General features: G+C 40.9%; 1 protein-coding gene across 3 annotated transcripts in view; it reads right to left on the reverse strand.

Annotated features, from left to right (window-relative positions):
• Positions 1-15,108, reverse strand: part of LOC123994826 (protein IWS1 homolog) — a 43,282-nt gene that overhangs the window by 27,987 nt on the left and 187 nt on the right. For 2 of the 3 annotated variants that reach the window (XM_046297843.1, XM_046297845.1), the window contains exons 2-4: positions 14,863-14,909; positions 12,935-13,020; positions 12,067-12,577 (exon numbers count right to left, since the gene is read on the reverse strand). In XM_046297843.1, coding sequence (XP_046153799.1) covers positions 12,067-12,577; positions 12,935-13,020; positions 14,863-14,905 — 640 coding nt within the window. In that variant the 5' untranslated portion in view covers positions 14,906-14,909. Of the gene's footprint in view, positions 1-12,066; positions 12,578-12,934; positions 13,021-14,862; positions 14,920-15,108 lie in introns of all 3 variants that reach the window. The other variant, XM_046297844.1, reaches the window with a different exon arrangement.

Here is a 15,108-nt window from a genome sequence, read left to right on the forward strand (position 1 = left end):
GCCCTTACACAGCCTGGAGGTGTGTTTTGGGTCATTGTCCTGTTGAAAAACAAATGATATTGGGACTAAGCACAAACCATATGGGATGGTGTATCACTACAGAATGCTGTGGTAGCCATGCTGGTTAAGTGTGAATTGAATTCTAAATAAATCACTGACAGTGTCACCAACAAAGCACCCCCACACCACCTCCTCCATGCTTCACGGTGTGAACCAAACAAGGGGAGATCAGCTGTTCACCTACTCTGCATCTCACAAAGACACAGCGGTTGAAACCAACTCATCAGATCAAGGACACAGTTGATGTTGAGATGTGTCTCTTACTTGAACTCTGTGAAGCATTGATTTGGGCCGCAATCTGAGGTGCAGTTAACTCTAATGAACTTATCCTCTGCAGCAGAGATAACGCTGGGTCTTCCATTCCTGTGGCGGTTCCCATGAGAGCCAGTTTCATCATAGCGCTTGATGGTTTTAGCAACTGCACTTGATGAAACTTTCAAAGTTCTTGAAATGTTCCGGATTGACTGACCTTTGTGTCTTAAAGTAATGATAGACTGTCATTTCTGTTTGCTTATTTGAGCTGTTATTGCCATAATATGTACTTGGTCTTTTACCAAATTGGGCCATATTCTTTATACCAACCCTACCTTGACACAACACAACAACTGAATGGCTCAAACACATTAAGGAAAGAAATTCCACAAATTAACTTTAACAAGGCACGCTTTTTAATTTAAATGCATTCCAGGTGACTATATCATGAAGCTGGTTGAGAGAATGCCAAGAGTGTGCAAAGCTGTCATGAATGCAAACAGAGGCTACTTTGAAGAATCTCAAATATATGTTGATTTGTTTAACACCTTTTTGGTTACTAAATGATTCCATATGTTATTTCATATTTTTAATGTCTTCATTATTATCCTACAATGTAGAAAATCTTTTTTTTTAAACAACCCTGGAATGAGTTTTGACCGGTACTGTATGTGTTCGTGAGAGTCACCTTTCCAAAAAGGGGCCCGTGTGTGTTTGGACGCTACAGACAGAAGTTGGCAAGTAGGCTGTACAGACTTCAGATGAGTCCCAAGACACTTGTGGGGTTGGGATAGAAAAATGATGTATTCACCTTATTTGTTGGTTATGTAACAATTATTTTCTTAAACAGTAAGGCATTTCTGTCCTGCTAATACTGTGCTTTATGGTCTCCACTTCAGCACCCTGCAGCTAGTCTCGGTGTTGAAGACAGGGGTTTTACTGGAGATAGCTTCAAGCTGACTACTGATGTTGGTGATAAAAACATAAAAGCTGGCATTCCATAGGACAAGATGTGGTGTGTGTGTGACCCGAGATAGCCTGGAATAGTTTAGAACAATGCATCATTGTCTCATCTTCCTGGCACCTGGGAAACTAAATGACTTAAATGTAATGTAATGTAATCCGGGTTGGGTAAAAAACCATCCTGTATAGATAGCCAAGGTGGCTTATGGGAAATAGAACCATTGTGACTAAGCATTTTTAGGTCCTATATAATATCAGTTTTTTTTTATTTCCAGTTAGGCTCTCAGCCTAACAATCAGAACAAGACTGTTGGGCTCACTGTTTCATTATTACAATAACGAATCGATATTAAATAAAGATGATTGTTTGAAGAAATGATCAAGTCTCTCTCAGTACTGAATTTCTACGACAGGGGTGAAAATGGACAACATCAACGTGTTCTTCTGTCTCTTCTTTCCATAGACTAATGCGAATTAGATTTCCGTGGTCGAAATGATGTAACATGATTTTCCATATATGCGTTTTAATCAAATCAACTATATTCACTGAGCTTGTTTGATGCTTTAAGTAACCGGTTTGATGAAATATTTAAGACACCCAAATGACTAGAGGGAGTCCGACCAGCAATTGATTTAGACTTACTGACCTATTTTTTTTTTTAAGTTAGAAATAAAAAAGACGGCAAGTGACTAACTAGCACCCATTGTCTCTCTCCATGCTGCAGCAACCACCAAAGAACATCAAAGTGTTTATCACGCTGACTATGTTGCTAAAGCTGCAACATAATTACAACAAATTGACTGAAAAGATGTTACCGAAATCCCTAATTTGTTTAGGAAAAACATTCCCTAGTCCCTCAACCCTTGCCCTCTTTACTTGACACATAGATGCATCACATGCACGTGACCGAATAACTATTCGCAGTGGACTAGTATTAGAGATTTTTGGTTATTTAATTACTACTCCAAAATGGCCGTTATTCCAGAGGACAAAAGAGAACAGGGTGCCAGAGGACAATTCGAACAGGGTTCGATTTTTCCAACCTGCCCCCTGTAATTATTTATATTTTTTCAATCAATCAATTGACAGTTATTTACATTTACATTTAAGTCATTTAGCAGACGCTCTTATCCAGAGTTATGACGGAAGCCTGGAAGTTTTTATTCTAGGCATTAAGATGGTATTTAACATGTCCAGGTAATAGGGCCACAATGATAATGCAAGCTTGGTGTCACCATAATATTTGAATTGAGGAAGTGTGATCATTATCAATAGGATATTTTTGCGATCCGCAGTAGGCCCTAAATGCACCCCGGCCTTCAGATTTGAGCTAAGGTGATGGATGAAGTTTACTTATTTCCAACCGTTTAGGTGAGTTGTATGCTGCTTTGCGATCTATTAACAACAAGGGTTGCATTAAATAGGTATTTTTACTGCCGCATTCGGCAATATTACATTTATACGCACAAAACAAACAAAACATTCACTGAAAGTTGATAGGCTACATGTAGGCCATTCATATATAGCTTATGCGTAGCACTTAGTTCAATTTATCGAATCAGTTATTGTTTCTTGCACAAGAGTTAGCCCAAAAAGTTATTCTGGCTGAAATTGTTACTCTGCTGCCATGTAAAAAAATATATACTGACATAACAGTATCAGACACGACTAAAATTACAGATGGGTAATTATGTACACAAATACCACAACTTCCCACAGTAAAACTAATCCCATCTGAATAGGGCCTGACCTATAACATATAATCACATCAATAAATTGTTTATAACAAACTCTGAACACCATAACACGTGACAGCAAAATGAACATGACAAATAAACTTGAAAAGGGGGAATGTTTACTGGTTGCTCAGGAGGTAAAGTCAAGATGTGTGGAATAAAATGTGATTAGTTATGGAAAATATTGTAGATCAAGGAAAAGATGGTAAGGAGCAAGCGCTGCGTGCATATTGTGTGCGCCAAAGGTATAGATTACAATATCATTTTTCTGACAGTTTGGAACAATGTAAACACTAAATAAATTAGTGTCCCAGAGAGTCCGTTTAAGTTTTTTTTATCCTTTGTTACAGCAAAGACAAAAAAAACAGTTGCATTCATTGGTGAATGCAATTTCCGAAATGGAACGGTTTATTTATTGTTTAAGAAAATTATTCAAGGCTTGCTTTATTTTATTTAAAAACTAAAATGCTTGATTGCATTTCAAATCATGAATGACTCGTATGCTGTGTGATGACATTAAATAAATGACTGGCTGAAATCTAAACAAGTTACAGTATTAAGACTAAACCAGATTTGCTCTTAGGCCTACAGCTCCATTAAGGTTATACAAGGCTTCTATACTAAGCCTACTAATGACATTACTTTATAATAGTAATATAAGGAGATCAAGAAAAAGGAGCGTTATTGTTTTAATAAATATTTGGAGCAGTGTAAACAAACCTAAATAATTAACAAAAAATAAGTGTATAGCTTCCATTACAGCAAAGCAAAGATTAAAAACAGCCAAATTAGTGAAATATTTTACCTGACATGTCGTTGTGAGGCTTGGTGCTCACGGAATCAGTAAGCTATTAAACACTGAAAGGCAACAGAAACAGGATCCGTCTTATTTCTGTAGATTTATTGATGACTTCTAAGCCAGTCACATTTAACAGTTAGGCTATTGATTATAGACCTATTCTATAATCTGCTGCTGCCTCCATTGTTCTCAAAACCAATATGCTGGTCAACTTTGCTACGCACATAGCAAGCAACATGGTCTAGGATAAGGTGCCATTTCAACAGTGCACTGATGTTTCAGAACCACGGAGGGGGACCTCTATCCACAACGAGGGAGAAAGTGCATTTGTTATAAAATAATATTTGTATTCGTTTTGCACCATTGTTATTATTACCACATACAATTTCAGTAGCACATGTCTTCGAGTGATTGACTGACATCCCCACAGCCTCCACAATGGATTAGTCTACTAAACACAGGTGTGAAATCACAATGATTTTTTTGTTTTTTTTTGCTATATGCTTTATTATTGAAATCTCGATTGACCAACAGCCTATTGACCAAACAACCGACTAAAGGGGTCAACCCCAACGCAGTTACATGGTTAATTCAACACTGAAAGAGAGGACACATCAGCTGTCACAACAAGAAAAAGTTTCAGAAGGTAGAAAGTAATATGCGAACCGGAGATACATTGGTTTGGGGTTCCGACGGCCGATGAACTCAAATCTTAAAACACCCACTCCGTTAGAAATCCACTTTTTCAAGCTGAAAGACAATAGCCAGAGCTTACCCATGATGTTGCACAACAATGCAAGTCGCTGTTTTAGTCAAAGTATGATATATTTGGGCTTGAAGTGACAAAACCGAACTGCCCGCTTTGTGCACATTTGTGCGTTCCAAAATCTTAGTTTAGATATTTCTAACATATGCAGCCCTAATTGTATAAGAAAAGTGAATCTCTCGTGACGTTTAATGACTTTACTTACATAAAAATATTGAATATAATGCAAAAAGTCCAGAATGGGCTTAATAGGTACCTTTTAACTGGGTTAACAGTTAGTTAACAGTCTAAAATGTGCTAAATGCTCTGCAGTTGGGCATTTGGATTGCCAATTTAGTAGCTAGTTAACTATCGAGCTAAGTGGTTAGAACAAGAGACATACTGTCTAATATTTATTTTGTGCGTGCAGCAAACCGCAAGTACCATTTTTTTGTTCATGAGCTGAAATGTCTGTCCTGAAAATAGTTTAGGTCAAATGTACGGAGTCGCTGTGGGGACGACGTCCTCGATGCACTTATTGATAAAGCCAGTGACTGATGTGGTGTACTCCTCAATGCCACCGGAAGAATCCCAGAACATGTTCCAGTCTGTGATAGCAAAACAGTCCTGTAGTTTAACATCGGGTTCACCAATATCTCTACCTGTACATGACCATCTGATCATTTATCACTCCAGTGCTAATCTGCAAAATTGTAATTATTCGCATACCTCCTCATGCCTTTTGCACACATTGTATATAGACTCCCCCTTTTTTCTACTGTGTTATTGACTTGTTAATTGTTTACTCCACGTGTAACTCTGTGTTGTCTGTTCACACGGCTATGCTTTATCTTGGCCAGGTCGCAGTTGCAAATGAGAACTTGTTCTCAACTAGCCTACCTGGTTAAATAAAGGTGAAATAAAAAAATAAAAAATAAAAAAATCTGACCACTTTTTTATAGACCGAGTCACTGGTGCTTCCTGTTTTAATTTTCACTTGTAAGCAGTAATCAGGAGGATATAATTATCTGTGTGTGGAGTACAGGTGATCTAGAATTGTTTTCCCCTCTGGTTGCATATTTAACATGTTGATATAAATTAGGTAGAACTGATTCAAGTTTCCCTGCATTAAAGTCTCCGGCCACTGGAAGCACCGCCTCTGGGTGTGCGGTTTCCTGTTTGCTTGTTTGGGGCGGCAGCGTAGCCTAGTGGTTAGAGTGTTGGACTAGTAACCGGAAGGTTACGAGTTCAAACCCCCGAGCTGACAAAGGTACAAATCTGTCGTTCTGCCCCTGAACAGGCAGTTAACCCACTGTTCCCAGGCCGTCATTGAAAATAAGAATGTGTTCTTAACTGACTTGCCTGGTTAAATAAAGGTAAAAATAAAAAATAAAAAAATAAATCCTTATACAGCTGACTGAGTGCGGTCTTAGTGCCAGCATCAGTCTGTGGTGGTAAATAAACAGCCACGAAAAATATAGCTGAAAACTCTAGGCAAATAGTGTGGTCTGCATTTTATCACAAGATACTCTACTTCAGGAAAGCAAAATCTAGAATTCCTTAGATTTCGTGCACCAGCTATTTACAAATATGCACAGACCACACCCCTCGTCTTACCAGAGTGTGCTGTTCCATCTTGCCAGTGCAGCATATATCCCGCTAGCTGAATATCCATGTCATCATTCAGCCACGATTCCGTGAAACATAAGATATTACAGTTTGATGTCCCATTGGTAGGATATTCGTGATCGCACCTCGTCTAATTTACTGTCCAATGATTGCACGTTGGCAAGTAATATTGACAGTAACGGCAGCTTTCCCACTCGCCCTCTGCGGATCCTTACGAGGCACCCCGCTCTGTGTCCTGGATATAACCAGATGAATTGGTTGAAACATTAAAACAGCTGAATTTTTTTTTATTCAATGGGTATGTGGACTCAATGGGTATGCTTACCCTAATCTTTGGATACAGCAAAGATGGTGGCTAAATTAAGACGGGGTGGTTGTCTGAAAGACAATAATGCAATAGTAGCTGGGTCTGGTCTTCTTAGTTCATTACTTTCACAAAAGCAGAAAAAACAGCCAAGTTGGGTGTCTCGCTTCCTCTTCCTTCTCTGGCTACAACTTTTCGCCGTAGCCTACACATGGCTGCCTGAAACATGGAGCAAATTAAAATGTGGTGAAAACTGTGTTTTTACACCTCCACGTTTTAGGCCAGAAAATTATCATAATCCATTGGATAATTTCACTTATTTTTGAGCTAGTCTGCATAAAAAAATATGGAATATGGCTGAGATTATTCCTTTGTTTTATCAGGAAGTAGGCCAACTCGGAACAGGGGACACTTTTGTGAGTTGCGCAAGACGTGAAGAGCAGAGCTTTTTTCTTTTCGTTCATGTATTGAATACAGATTGCCCCATCTACAATTTGATCGATTATTAACGTTTAAAAATACCTAACATTGTATTACAAAAGTAGTTTGAAATATTTTGGCAAAGTTTATAGGAAACTTTTGAAATATTTTGTAGTGACGTTGCGTTTTTGGAAGCTGTTTTTTTATGGATCAAACGCGCTTTATAAATGGACGGAATTAATCGTACAAAAGGACCAATTGTGATGTTTATGGGACATATTGAAGTGGCAACAAAAGAAGATCGTCAAAGGTAATGCATATTTTATTTCAGCGTTTATTTCAGCCTGCTACGCTAGCTCTTTTGTTTACTACTGGTGTAGATGGGTGCATGCTATCAGATAAAAGCTTCTTAAGCTTTCCCCCGAAAAGCATTTTAAAAATCTGACATGTTGGCTGGATTCACAACGAGTGTAGCTTTAAATGAGTATGTTACATGTGTGATTTAACGAAAGTTTGAATTTTATAGCATTTTATTTGAATCTGGCGCTCTCCATTTCCCCTGGAAATTGGCCAGTTGAGACGCTAGCGTCGCCCTATCCTCAAGAGGTTTTAAGAGGCTCCTCTGTCCTCCACTCGTTACCTGTATTAATGGCACCTGTTTGAACTTGTTATCAGTATAAAAAAAGACACCTGTCCACAACCTCAAACAGTCACACTCCAAACTCCACTATGGCCAAGGCCAAAGAGATGTCAAAGGATACCAGAAACAAAATTGTAGACCTGCACCAGGCTGGGAAGACTGAATCTGCATTAGGTAAGCAACTTGGTTTGAAGAAATCAACTGTGGGAGCAATTATTAGGAAATGGAAGACATACAAGACCACTGATAATCTCCCTCAATCTGGGGCTCCACGCAAGATCTCACCCCGTGGGGTCAAAATGATCACAAGAACAGTGAGCAAAAATCCCAGAACCACACGGGGGGGGACCTAGTGAATGACCTGCAGAGAGCTGGGACCAAAGTAACAAAGCCTACCATCAGTAACACACTAGGCCGCCAGGGACTCAAAACCTGCAGTGACCTACGTGTCCCCCTGCTTAAGCCAGTACATGTCCAGGCCCATCTGAAGTTTGCTAGAGAGCATTTGGAGCATTGAAGATGAAATGTGGCTGGGTCTTTCAGCATGACAATGATCCCAAACACACAGCCCGGGCAACGAAGGAGTGGCTTCGCAAGAAGCATTTCAAGGTCCTGGAGTGGCCTAGCCCGTCTCCAGATCTCAACCCCATAGAAAATCTTTGGAGGGAGCAACAGCCCCAAAACATCACTGCTCTAGAGGAGATCTACATGGAGGAAATGGGCCAAAATACCAGCAACAGTGTGTGAAAACCTTGTGAAGACTTACAGAAAACGTTTGACCTCAGTCATTGCCAACAAAGGGTATACAACAAAGTATTCAGATAAACTTTTGTTATTGACCAAATACTTATTTTCCACCATAATTTGCAAATAAATTCATTAAAAATCCTACAATGTGATTTTCTCTAATTTTTTTTCCTAATTTTGTCTGTCAAGGCGGTGGCCCGTTCCTGTAGGTTCATGCTCTACAACATCCGCAGAGTACGACCCTGCCTCACACAGGAAGCGGCGCAGGTCCTAATCCAGGCACTTGTCATCTCCCGTCTGGATTACTTCAACTCGCTGTTGGCTGGGCTCCCTGCCTGTGCCATTAAACCCCTTCAACTCATCCAGAACACCGCAGCCCGTCTGGTGTTCAACCTTCCCAAGTTCTCTCACGTCACCCCGCTCCTCCGCTCTCTCCACTGGCTTCCAGTTGAAGCTCGCATCCGCTACAAGACCATGGTGCTTGCCTACGGAGCTGTGAGGGGAACGGCACCTCAGTACCTCCAGGCTCTGATCAGGCCCTACACCCAAACAAGGGCACTGCGTTCATCCACCTCTGGCCTGCTCGCCTCCCTACCACTGAGGAAGTACAGTTCCCACTCAGCCCAGTCAAAACTGTTCGCTGCTCTGGCCCCCCAATGGTGGAACAAACTCCCTCGCGACGCCAGGACAGCGGAGTCAATTACCACCTTCCGGAGACACCTGAAACCCCACCTCTTTAAGGAATACCTAGGATAGGATAAGTAATCCTTCTCACCCCCCCCCCTTAAGATTTAGATGCACTATTGTAAAGTGACTGTTCTACTGGATGTCATAAGGTGAATGCACCAATTTGTAAGTCGCTCTGGATAAGAGCGTCTGCTAAATGACTTAAATGTAAATGTATGTCATAGTTGAAGTGTACCTATGATGAAAATTACAGGCCTCTCATCTTTTTAAGTGGGAGAACTTGCACAATTGGTGGCTGACTAACTACTTTTTTGCCCCACTGTAGCTTTTTGAGCAAATATAGCTTTTTGATCATGTCCGTGTGCATATCCACATATTAATGACGTCTGGAATCCAACAGGGTTGCTGGAATTATCAAAAGGTCAAAAGTCAGACAAGACAACAACAAAAGTCAGACATTATCAAAAAGTCAGAAAAGTGTCAACATCTTGTATAGGCATGGTTTTGCTGAAACTCATCTCGACAGGTAGTCTTTCTGAAATAATTATTTTTCATCTGCCTTTCAGTATTGCCCGTCTTAACTGAAATGGTCCTCACATAACTTGAATTAGCTAGCTACGGTTAGCATACTAGCTAACAGCTATCAGTCAGTGCCTTATTTGTTGTTATTTCTCTGCTACACGTGGAAATAACCACAACGTTTAAACATTTGAACCGGGGAACGACGCATGTGACAAATGAAAAAAATGTGGTTAACGTATAAACTGCCATTTATTAATCGTTAAATGATAAGAAAATGTTATGATTTATGTGACTTCACTATTCAGATATGGTCCTCCGTATGACCACTCAGGGGCAATGCAGTTCAATCTACTGCAATCCAGTTCGACCAGACGGTCGTCACTAGTTACCACAGCTACAGAGTCATAAACCCCGCCTATTTATACAACCTCTTAACTTCTTACCTCTTGTTAATCCAGCCTCTGTGTCAGATATCAAAAAGGCTTTACGGCTAAAGCACACCATCCGATTCTCTGAGGACAGCACCGCGTATACAAAAGCATGAATAACATTTTTCAACCAGCCAGGTGTGCCACGAAAGTCAGAAATAACGATATAATAAATGCCTTACCTTTGAAGATCTTTTTCTGTTGGCACTCCAGCTACATCACAAATGTCCATTTGTTTGATAAATAACTCAGTTTAGCTGGCACGCTTCATTCAATAATCCACCGGTTTCCCTCCTTCAAAACACATACAAAATGAATCCCAAACTTTACCAATAAACTTCTCCAAACAAGTCAAAACGTTTATAATCAAAACTCAGGTACCCTAATACATCAATAAACAATACATTTTAAGACGGAGAATCGTTATTGTCTTTACAGGAGATAATCAAAAAAGAACGCGCTCTCATCCACGCGCATGATAACACTACAGCCAAAATGGGAGCCACTTAGAAAAACTACAAATTCTAGTGGAAGTCCTAGGAACTGCAATCTGGCAGTTCCATTGGAAACATTAGTAGGCCGAATTATTTTATTTTTTTGATGGTTTGTCCTCAGGGTTTCGCCTGCCATATCAGTTCTGTTATACTCACAGACATTATTTTAACAGTTTTAGAAACTTTATAAAATTATATGCATATCCTAGCTTCTGGGCCCGAGTAACAGGCAGTTCACATTGGGGACGCTTTTCATCCGGATGTCACATTTCTGCCCCCTAGCACGAAGAGGTTATTAAAGCAGCAATGTGTAACTTTTTGTGCGACACAAATTTCACATAGAAATGTGAGTTATAGATCTGTAATTCTCATTGAAAGCAAGTTTAAGGAGAAGTAGATTCATTCTGTATGCGCTATTTCTATGCTTAAGTTTCTATGCTTAAGTTTTGTTTTTGCGACTTTTACCTTTAGTTTTGTACACCAGCTTCAAAACAGCTGAAAATACAAGATTATTGGTTATTGGTTTTATTTTTATACATTTTTACAATATAGACAATAATGACTTTTTGATCTAGTGGAAACCCTACCAGAAGGCCTTACTACTGGTGAGCGCCGTCTGGTAGGGCTTACTGCACCAATTCTCTGCTGTGTGCCTTTTCGCACTTCTCAATGTGATGGCTCGTTGCCGTGATGTGTGACAGCGTGTTCATAAACTTCCAACAATCTGGTGTTTGAGAGCTTGCACTTTGTACCTACAGAGCAATCATTATACAATTTCTACATCCAGACATTCACAGTTTGGCATCTTGTTGTCTGGCTCTATTACATGCCATTAAGGCAACATTGAAGCCGACATCCTCTACCATTGACATGGGCTGCATATCAACTGCAAACATCTCTGTCCCTAATCGCACTGCTGCAAGCAACAGATTGGGTCTCACAGTGCCTCCCTTCAGCATTGCACCTGACACGTGTACTGCCACTAGAACTCAATTCCACCTCAAAGTTTGCATTACACAACTTTCTCATTTAACTTTTCAAAGTATTGCCATACAGGACTTTGTTGCTCTCGCTTCCCTGTCTCACTCTCTGCCATTTTCCCAACTGTGAATGACAATGACATGCAGAACGCTTTATAACTGTGGCAGTCTGGGATGGCTCAGTTGGTGCAGCATGGCACTTGCACTGCCAGGGTTGGGGGTTTGATTCCCACGGGGGACCAGTATGAAAAATGTATGCACTCACTACTGTAAGTCGCTCTTGATAAGAGCATCTGCTAAATTACTAAAATGTAAATAATTTGAAAGATGCATATCTCCTCCTACTAACACTAAAGTATTGTTGTGTTAGGTATGTTTAATTTCCCCCTTTATGATGATCGGGACCTGTGAGTGGTGATTCATTTTGTAAAACTTTTTTATCTTCTGAATTTCACTTAATGTCACACCTCTACTTGATATAGTGCAATAACTTGGAACGGTTGTAGTATGAATGTGTGTACTAATCGAGAGCATGCCGATATCTGGAGAAAGTGAATAGAAAATATATTTGAATAGGGATCAGTAGATTGATTGATTGTGTACTTATCAGGAGTCAACTGTTTTCCCCCATCCCAATACGCTGATGTAGATGGCACCTACTTGGCATTGCGTCATCATCCTCACTATCGTCCACCACCCGTTTTGCGGGACTATCCGTCTCCTGGCCACTGCCTGCAGCTGCTTTCACTGACCGAGCCTCCACCTCATTCTCACTATCGGAATGCATTACAGCCTTCCACTTCCCTTTCTTCTCACCGCACTCCTCCTCCTTTCCATCAGACTTGATCTGCGCTTTGTGTTCAGGCACCTCAGTCTCAGAATCACTGCGTGCATTTGAGTGTCTGCTCCGTGCTGGAGAAGGGGGCTGATCCTCGTTCTCAGAGTCACTCCCGGCTGCAGCCTGCTTGGTTTCTTTCTCCTCCATGTCAGAGGTGCAGCCTTTGTGTTTGATTGGGGGCCCCTCAATGTCCGAGTTGCAGCCTCTGCGTTTGGTTGGTGCCTCCTCCTCAGAGTCACTGTCCTCCCTTTTGTGGCCCTCGTTGTCTGACCCACTGGCCAAAGCATTTGTCTCCATGGCCTGAGCTGCTCCCTCACCATGACTATTCTCATCCTGCATAAAAAAAGTGGAAATATAAAATGCTTCATAAGTCTACGGTTGGGATAGATACAGGGTTCTACAGTGCCACCATTTCACTTGCATATGAGCCTAAATATTTTGATGTGTGATCTGACATTTTAATTTGGGAGCACCAACACGCCTAGAAAAATGAAGTATTCTAGCTTTATTGTGCTCCTAAATGTCTGTGTGCACCTCCATTTTTCCTTGTAAAAAAAGGTCCGCATAGAGCCCTGAGATATTATACATATTTTTAAAATGTATGTGCAAGATGGTTGGGAAATCAAGAGGGTTTGACCACCACACTAGACTGGTGTTGAACACATCTTGCTTAGATGACAATCCCCTTACCTCTGAGTGGCACGACTCATTCCTTGTCTCCTCTTCCACATCTGAACCAGGAGCATTTTCGTCCTGTACAGGGGTGCCACCACCATCTACAAGACCAGGACACAACAAACACATTTTTTGGCATTCCAGAATGAATGTTTACAACTATTGGTATCATGTACAATGGGCATGATGACAATGTAAACAATAATATTGATGCAACAGTAGCTCAGATGGGGAGAGGTCTGCCCATACTAAAGCGCTGCGCTGCCTTGTTAACAACAATATCAACTAGGCATGCCCTCCAGGCCCTGAGTTTTGTTGATCATGGACTCTTGCCCAGTTGTGTGGTCAGGTGCCAAAAAGAGGAACTTGAGAAAATTACAATTGGCCCAGGGACAGGGCAGCACAGCTGGCCCTTAAAATGTACATGCAGAGTTAACATGAATAATACGCATGTCAATCACTCATGGCTCAAAGAGACGGACTTCATCATTACATGTTTTTGTATAAAGAAGATAGCCCTATTTAGTAAAAGACCATGTCCAGATTATGGCAAGATCAGCTCAAATAAGCAAAGAGAAACAACAGTCCATCATTACTTTAAGACAAGAATATCAGTCAATCCGGAAAATGTCAAGAACTTTGAACGTTTCTTCAAATGCAGTCGTAAAAATCATTAAGCACTATGACAAAACAGGCTCTCATGAGGACCGCCACAGGAATGGAAGACCCAGTTACCTCTGCTGCAGAAGATAAGTTCATTAGAGTTACCAGCCTCAGAAATTGCAGCCTAAATAAATGCTTCAGAGTTCAAGTAACAGATATCTCAACAGCAACTGTCCAGAGGAGACTGTGAGTCAGACCTTCACGATCAAATTGCTGCCAAGAACACACTACTAAAGGATACCAATAAGAAGAAGCGACTTGCTTGGGCCAAGAAACATGAGCAATTGCCATTAGACCAGTGGAAACTTGTCATTCGGTCTGGAGTCCAAATGTAAGATTTTCGGTTCCAACTGCTGTGTCTTTGTGAGACGTGGTGTGGGTCAACGGATGATCTCCGCATGTGTATTTTCCACCGTAAATTATAGAGGGGGAGGTGCTATGGTGTGAGGGTGCTTGCTGGTGACACTGTCTGATTTATTTAGAATTCAAGGCACACTTAACCAGCATGCCTACCACAGCATTCTGCAGCAATACGCCATTCATGTGGTTTGGGCTTAGTGGGACTATCATTTGTTTTTCAACAGGCCAATGACCCAATACACCTCCAGGCTGTTTAAGGGCTATTTTACCAAGAAGGAGAGTGATGGAGTTCTGCACCAGATGACCTGGCCTCCGCAATCGCCGGGCCTCAACCCAATTGAGATGGTTTGGGATGAGTCGGAACGCAGAGAGAAGGAAAAGCAGCCAACAAGTCCTCAGCATATGTGGGATGTCCTACAAACCTGGTGGAAAAGTATTCCAGGTGAAGCTGGTTGAGAGAATGCAAAGAGTGTGCAAAGCGGTCATCAAGGCAAAGGATGGCTATTTTAAGAATCTCGCATAAATATATATTTATGGTTGCTCTATGATTTCATATGTGTTATTTAATAGTTGTGATGTCTTAACTATTATTATACAATGTAGAAAATAGTAAAAAGTTAAGAAAAACCCACCACAACACTACAAATGAAGCCACGCGTTATTGACATGCGTATTATTCATTTAAGGTCCAGCCGTGCTGCCCTGTTCTGGGCCAGTTGTAATTTTCCCAAGTTCTTCTTTGTGGCAACTGACCAGTAGTCCAGAAGCGACAAAACTAGGCCTGTAAGACCTGCCTTGCGGGGAACCATAATAAATACACGAAAGAACAGACAACTCGTTGCTGGTACAGTAAACAACAAACCAATAGGACCTAGCTGGCAAGCTAGCCCCCGCCAAGGCGGAATCAAAGCAGTTCTTACCAGAGTGGTTCCCGGAGAAGAATTCGTCCTCTTCGCCATCCATTTGTCTGAAAAACACTATGGACAATCAGCTCAGTACTTAGGCTCGCCGATTAATAATGGTTATCTGTGTTTATTAAATCAATGAGAAAATATAAGTTCTGAAACAAGAAATCTTCACCGACAAAATAATAGGCCAACCTGCTAGGTAGTTAGCAACCACAACTTGAACGTCAAGATCTAGCTAATGAACTAATACCATCTGGT

Source organism: Oncorhynchus gorbuscha, linkage group LG14 (assembly GCF_021184085.1).
Source record: "Oncorhynchus gorbuscha isolate QuinsamMale2020 ecotype Even-year linkage group LG14, OgorEven_v1.0, whole genome shotgun sequence".
Taxonomy (NCBI): domain Eukaryota; kingdom Metazoa; phylum Chordata; class Actinopteri; order Salmoniformes; family Salmonidae; genus Oncorhynchus; species Oncorhynchus gorbuscha.